This window comes from Notolepis coatsorum (genome assembly GCF_963971535.1).
Source record: "Notolepis coatsorum genome assembly, chromosome: 3".
In the NCBI taxonomy this organism is placed as follows: Eukaryota; Metazoa; Chordata; class Actinopteri; order Aulopiformes; family Paralepididae; genus Notolepis; species Notolepis coatsorum.
In genome coordinates, this window is record NC_140167.1 from 169,605,773 (window position 1) to 169,613,228 (window position 7,456).

The window sequence follows — 7,456 nt, forward strand, 5'->3', positions numbered from 1 at the left end:
ATGGGGGAGGGGAGGTACAGGTATGGGCAGGGTAATAGTATAAATATAGGCAATCAAATTACATAAAAAAAGATGGCGCCGCTACGACCGGCTGCCTGTCTGTGCGCTCCGTCGAGACTGTGCATACTTTTGTTAATATTTATAGTTTTAAGAGTTTTGTCTGTACCAACAGTAGGTGCATTTAATGTGTATGACCGTCAGTCACTTATAGACATTGGATTACGGGAAACTTACCGACTGGATTACTCTCTGGATCAGCTCTCTGAACCGCAACAATGGCCCGTTGAGATCTTGAGGACATCAGGACCGGATCTCGCCCCCAGGGACAAAGGACCCAGACGGCGAGGAAAGAGAGCTGGAGTCCGTAACAGGCTGAGAACCAGGCGGCACAGGACACCACTACCCAGTATATTGCTAGCCAATGTACAATCAATAGACAATAAACTAGACGACATCCGAGCAAGGATTCAATTCCAGAGAGACGTTAGGGACTGTAACGTTCTCTGCTTCATCGAGACGTGGCTGGCGCCAGAAGTCCCAGACCACGCCATCCAACCGGCCGATCATTTCTTCATTCACCGCAAGGATAGAACAGCAGAATCCGGTAAACAACGTGGAGGAGGTATTGCCTTCATGTTGAACAAAAATTGGAGTGACCCAACTAACGTGAAGGAATTATCCAACCACTGCTCCCCAGAACTGGAATATATAACCATCAAGTGTCGTCCTTTCTTCCTCCCGAGGGAGTTAACGGCGATCATCCTGATCGGAGTGTATATTCCACCGCAAGCCAGCAACAACGCCGCGCTCTCCAGACTCCACGACGAGGTAAATAGAATCCAAGAGGCGAATGTTAACGCCGCCATTTTAGTTCTGGGAGATTTCAATAGCGCCAATCTGAGAAAGGTATTGCCCGACTTCTATCAGCATGTGACTTGCAACACCAGAGGCGGTAACATCCTAGATCACTGTTACACGCAATTTAAAGGTGGCTACAAGGCTCATTCTGATAGTGGCTTCGGTAAGTCAGATCACGCATCAATTTTTCTTACACCGAAGTACAGACAGAGAATTAAAAGTACTCCCGTAGTCTCGCGAGAGGTGCAGAAATGGGATGTGACGTCAGAGGATACGATCCGGTCAGTGTTTCACAACACAGACTGGAATGTGTTCCGCGACACAGATAACATTAATGCCTACACGGAGACAGTGCTGGACTATGTTTGTACTAGGGTGAAAGAAACAATCCCCACTACCAAAATGAAAGTCTACCCAAATCAAAAACCCTGGGTAGACAAATCCGTCCGTGAAGCTCTGAGAGAGCGCACCAAAGCATACAACGACGGCCTAGAGGCAGGCAACATGAATGACCACAAGGTGGCGCGATACAACGTAAGGAGGACTGTGTCAGAGGCCAAACGACGCTACAGGGATAAAATTTAACTCCAGTTTGAACAAGCTGACTCTAGAGCTATGTGGCAGGGGCTCAAAACGATGACAGACTACAAAGGCGCCTCCCTCAAACTGAACAGTGACATCTCCTTAGCAAATGACCTCAATACCTTCTATGCGAGGTTTGATGCTGGTAATAACAACACCAGCTCACAAGCCTCGGCAATGGGGGGGGGGGGTCGGCTGCTGATGGAGGCGCAGTGTTCAGGGTAACAGAGCATGAGGTGAGGCGGACCTTTAAAAAAGTGAATATCAGGAAGGCAGCAGGTCCAGACGGCATCCCCGGCCGCGTCCTAAAAGTCTGTGCCGACCAACTGGCCCCAGTATTCACTGACATATTTAACCTGTCCTTAGAACAGGCTGTCATCCCCACCTGCCTGAAGAAGTCCACTATTATCCCTGTACCCAAAAAATCCAAGCCTGCTTGCCTCAACGACTACCGCCCTGTAGCTCTCACCTCCATAGCCATGAAGTGCTTCGAGAAGCTAGTAAAGGGCTACATCTGCTCCTCCCTCCCCATCAACATGGACCCCCTGCAATTTGCATACCGCCCCAACAGGTCCACGGAGGACGCCATATCCCATGTGCTGCACACAGCAGCATCACACCTGGACAAGAGGCAGGGGAACTATGTGAGAATGCTATTCATCGACTACAGCTCGGCATTCAATACCATAGTCCCCTCCATACTCATAGCCAAGCTCAGGGACCTGGGCTTGGGCTATGACCTCTGCCAGTGGGTCTTGGACTTCCTGACTGGCAGACCCCAGGTGGTGAGAGCAGGCAACTGCACCTCCTCATCCATCACCCTCAACATAGGGGCCCCCCAGGGCTGTGTTCTGAGTCCCCTCCTCTACTCCCTGTACACACACGACTGTGTGGCTCAGCGGAGTAGCAATACAATCGTCAAATTTGCTGACGACACAGTGGTGGTGGGCCTGATCTCTGCCAACGACGAGAGGGCCTACCTGGAAGAGGTCAAGGTCCTGGCGGGATGGTGCCAGGAAAACAGCCTCTCCCTGAACGTCAGCAAAACAAAGGAGATGATTGTGGACTTCAGGAGGTCGGGGGTCAAGGACTACAGCCCCCTCAGCATCGACGGGGCACCGGTTGAGAGAGTCAACAGCTTTAAGTACCTCGGAGCCTACATATCCGAGGACTTGACATGGACCACACACATTAACAGTGTTGTGAAGAAGGCACGACAACGCCTCTACTTCCTCAGGCGCCTAAGGAAGTTCCAAGTCAGCCAGAAGATCCTTAAGAACTTCTACTCATGTACAATAGAGAGCATCTTGACCGGCAACATCACCTCCTGGTTTGGGAATAGCACTGCACAAGACCAAAGCAGACTACAAAGAGTGACACGTTCAGCCGAACGCACAATTGGAGGGGGGCTCCCCACCCTCCAGAACATTTACTACAAGCGTTGCAAGGGCAAGGCTAAGAGAATCATTAAAGACTCCAGTCACCCGAACAACTGCCTCTTTGAACTGCTGCGGTCAGGCAAGCGATACAGGAGTCTCAAGGCGAGCACAGAAAGACTCAGAAGAAGCTTCTATCCCCAGGCCATCAGGCTGCTAAACGAACAATGAATGAACACTACACAACAACAACCACCAAACGCACATAGCACACACATCCACACGCACACACTCACTTTAAACAAACACACTGTAGCACCCACTCCACACACTTATAGCACACACCCACTTTAAACAAACACACTGTAGCACCCACTCCCCACACTTTATATTTATGGATGAAGGATTGCACTACAACTCGTACACCTTACTGTAAATTGTACCTAAAATTGTACCTCATCCCATTTCTGCTTTGCACTAGATAGTACTGTACATTAGTACACTGCATAGTATTGTGTATTGTATATTATATGGTAACTCAGAACATTGTACATATGTCTATACCGAACACTGTGACCTCATTTTCTTCTTCTAAATTCATGCTATATTATGTTATTATGTTATTTGATACTATCTTGTCTAGCACAGTCTCTGGAGCGTAACAGTAAGAAGCATTTTGTATGAAAGTATTCTGTACTTCTGTATGACAACTATTAAAGAACTTGAACTTGAACTTGAACTTGAACATCTGAATATAAAAACTAAACAAAGGTGCAGATGAGGGTCTGTAAACCCTATATATTACACGTTACTATAAAAAGAAATTTACTAGACGTGCTAAATGTACAAAATGCGTAAATAATCTGGAGTTGTCTTTAGCTAGGCTAGCCGCTCCTCCCTCACCACTCATTGTGCTGAGCTAGGCTAGCCGCTCCTCCCTCACCACTCATTGTGCTAAGCTAAGCTAGCCGCTCCTCCCTCACCACTCATTGTGCTAAGCTAGGCTAGCCGCTCCTCCCTCACCACTCATTGTGCTGAGCTAGGCTATCCGCTCCTCCCTCACCAGACAGTCACTGTGCTAAGCTAGGCTAGCCGCTCCTCCCTCACCACTCATTGTGCTAAGCTAGGCTAGCCGCTCCTCCCTCACCACTCATTGTGCTAAGCTAGGCTAGCCGCTCCTCCCTCACCACTCATTGTGCTAAGCTAGGCTAGCCGCTCCTCCCTCACCACTCATTGTGCTAAGCTAGGCTAGCCGCTCCTCCCTCACCAGTCACTGTGCTAAGCTAGGCTAGCCGCTCCTCCCTCACCACTCATTGTGCTAAGCTAGGCTAGCCGCTCCTCCCTCACCACTCATTGTGCTAAGCTAGGCTAGCCGCTCCTCCCTCACCACTCATTGTGCTAAGCTAGGCTAGCCGCTCTTCCCTCACCACTCATTGTGCTAAGCTAGGCTAACCGCTCCTCCCTCACCAGACAGTCATTGTGCTGAGCTAGGCTAGCCGCTCCCTCACCAGTCACTGTGCTAAACTAGGCTAGCCGCTCCTCCCTCACCACTCATTGTGCTAAGCTAGGATAACCGCTCCTCCCTCACCACTCATTGTGCTAAACTAAGCTAGCCGCTCCTCCCTCACCACTCATTGTGCTAAGCTAGGCTAGCCGCTCCTCCCTCATCACCCATTGTGCTAAGCTAGGCTAACCGCTCCTCCCTCACCAGTCAAATAATTGAATCTCCCAAAATGTTGGTCTGTTCCTTTTTAATAGAAACGGGTAACGGCTGCTTGACTCGATCCCTCTCACCGCTAAGCCGTGCTTCTGTTTTTATACTCATCTAGAAGTTCTTGGGAGGAGTTCTGCATCTCCGTTCAGTCCCTCAAACCTCCTCATGTTTTTTTTGCAGACTACGACAAGATCTTCCATTTCCTGAAGCAGATCCAGGGCAGTCTGGAGACCCGGCTCATCTTCTTCCAGAAAATCATCAAAGAGGCCGCCAGGTGCTGAGCTCTGCCGCCCTCCTTCTGGCATCGTAGTAGAAGTAATATTATCGTAGTGGGCTGGAGGAAAAACACCATCTGGCGTTGTGGCTTGGAAATGAGCTGCTTGTATTTCACTTTCTAGACCATGTGTTCCAAGAGTTTTTGCCTTTAGGAAATCCCCTCAAGTAAATCCCATTGTCATCTCCTGGGGAGTTCAGAACATGTCAAAGCATTTGCTGGAATTTCTTTTGCCTTTTTTTTGGGGGGGGGGGGGGGGTAGTTTTTACTGCAACATTAGTTCAACCCAGCCTTGGTCTATTTCACTGCAAAGCATAACGTGTTTCTGTATATTGTGTCCCCTGCACAGGTTCAAGAAACGTGTTCTGATTGAGCAGCTGGACAACTTTCTAGAAGAGATCCACACCAGGGCCAATAACATGAACCACCTGGACACACTCTGAGACGGGCTCAGCCCCCCTAAACGGAACACGCCCGTTCATGTACCCTACACCCTTCCATCCTTCCCTTTCTCCTCTTTGAGCCCCCCCCCCCCCCCCTCCCTTCTACCAGGATCCCGCAGAGATGAGGCGGACCGCGTCCGGCGCTCTAGACCACCAACCCGTCAAGAGGACCCCTTGAGTCTCTTCCGTCGCGACAAGCGATTGGTTTCGGCATGAACTATAGGGGGGCGCTCTCTACCCTTTGCTAATGCGTGTCCATTCTCCATAGATCCATGAGGGGCAGCGAGGTGAGAACACACGTGCACGACTGTTGGAGATTAATACGAAAGCACTTGTAGCGCTCTGGGTCTACACAATGAAAAATGGTTGTGTGAACTGTCTACGGCTGCATTCCATTCCGGGGGAAATTGTTCCCCCCTCGCACGCGTGTGCCCTCGTTCGCTCACTTGGAATCTAGAAGGGCATTGAATGGAACGTGGCCTGTACCCAAGCGTGTGTCGTGTGTGTGATGTTCGATCGGATCTAAGCCCTCCCCGTTTGTGATTTTACGGTCGAGCGAGATCATCATAGGAAGGTTTCAGGTTGTGTGTACTTTCCAACCACCTCAGGGCCAATACAGGACACGTGACGTTCTGTCGTGTCCACCAGGAAACGGCTTTGTTTTTGTTTGTCATTTACCGCCTTTTTTGACCCACTGGAAACCGCTCGTCCCCTCGTACGCTTCAGTCCAAACGCGTGTCGGAATGCATTCTGTGTGTGAACTTAATGGTCTCGGTGCACTTCTCAGTGTCCTGCTCATTAGTTTGACTAATGAAATTTGGTCGTCTGCATTTACCACTCCAGTAATAGAAAAAGCACTCCGTGGCCGAGTCCACCAATAGAAAAAAAAAAAGCTCTTGCATTCGGCATAACCTGGCCGGATACAGCCGACGACGAAGGGTCACAACGTTTTCGAAAACGTAGCTACCCGAAGTTTTTATGAAAACTTTTTATGTGGAGACGAGAGATAATGTAGGAATGTATCATCTGGTATGAACAGTCTTCAGCGATACTGGATATCCACGAAAACCTTAATACAAATTTCCGTGGGGAAGTAAATTCTGAATGTTAAGATGTGACATGTTGAAGTACAGGGACCATAAGCTCAGGAACTGACGCTAATGCATCACAGGTAGCAATAACATTGGCACTAGTGGTATTTACCCTTATGTTTGCAGTTATTGTCATCTAAAGTCATTAGTAGACAGTTGTGAAACACACACACTCTTGGCGTGTTGACGAACGGAGGTCTCGGATGCCAACTCATCCTGTGTGCTGGTAGCTGCCAAATATTTAACCCATCCCAAGCGCTCCTCCTCCCGCAGTGAATCGCAAATCAACTCCCCGTCTCTTCCCTTCAGTGCACTTGTGTAAATTTGAGACCGCTTATTTGTTGTTTATAATAAAGGTTCGAGAAATTTATTTTTTTACGAGGCAAAATGCAATGGTCCCCGATGTCGGTCGAGTCTGTCGGGTCTTCTCGAATCCACACCAGTGCCTCGAGTGAAGTCTGAGCACGGGGTTGATTTGGGATTCAGGGGGCATTCCTCTACCGCCCGCCCTCCCTCCTTCCTCCTCAGACAGGGACCAAATCTGCCATACTTGTCTATGTTTGTGAAGAGGACGCTACCAAAAGAGAGTATTTTGAATACACTGTAAAGATGTAAATAACCTTAGAGTACTATTTAAAAGAGAGGTCGTGGAAAAGACCTTTTTGTAAGTATTTCCATGAATAAAGTTTCTATTTTACACTGTGAAGGGCCATGTAAATAAAGTGTCACGACGTTCTGTAAGGCTGTGATTGTGTGATTTTTTTTTTTTTTTTTTAGCTAATATTTTAGGAGACTGAAGCTCACAGTGGCTCGGCAGTCTGTTACGGTGCTGTGTGGATACTGTGATCCTTCTAACCAGTTGTAATTGTCCTTATCTAAAACTCCGCTCTCGTTTCTTGATCCTCCAATCACAACTGTTGCTTGGGGGTGGGTTTTGGGACGGGTCAATTAAGGGTGCTATAGATAGCATTCAGCCACTAGGTGTCTCACTGGAGCATGTCATTTATATAATCTGGTGCATTCTACGTGGGGGAAATGTAGGGAGGGGATACATTCATTTTGGACCCACACATTTTTTCTTGATAAATTCATTAATCAATCTCTTTGGGGGGGGGGGG

The 7,456-nt window shown here is 48.6% G+C and overlaps 1 protein-coding gene across 1 annotated transcript in view; it reads left to right on the top strand.

Moving 5' to 3' along the window:
* ints6 (integrator complex subunit 6) overlaps positions 1-7,062 on the top strand; it is a 74,115-nt gene extending 67,053 nt beyond the window's left edge. Inside the window, exons 17-18 of the mRNA XM_084310220.1 lie at positions 4,711-4,804; positions 5,154-7,062. Coding sequence (XP_084166346.1) covers positions 4,711-4,804; positions 5,154-5,247 — 188 coding nt within the window. The 3' untranslated portion in view covers positions 5,248-7,062. The remainder of the gene's footprint in view (positions 1-4,710; positions 4,805-5,153) is intronic.
* Positions 7,063-7,456: the final 394 nt, after the last annotated feature.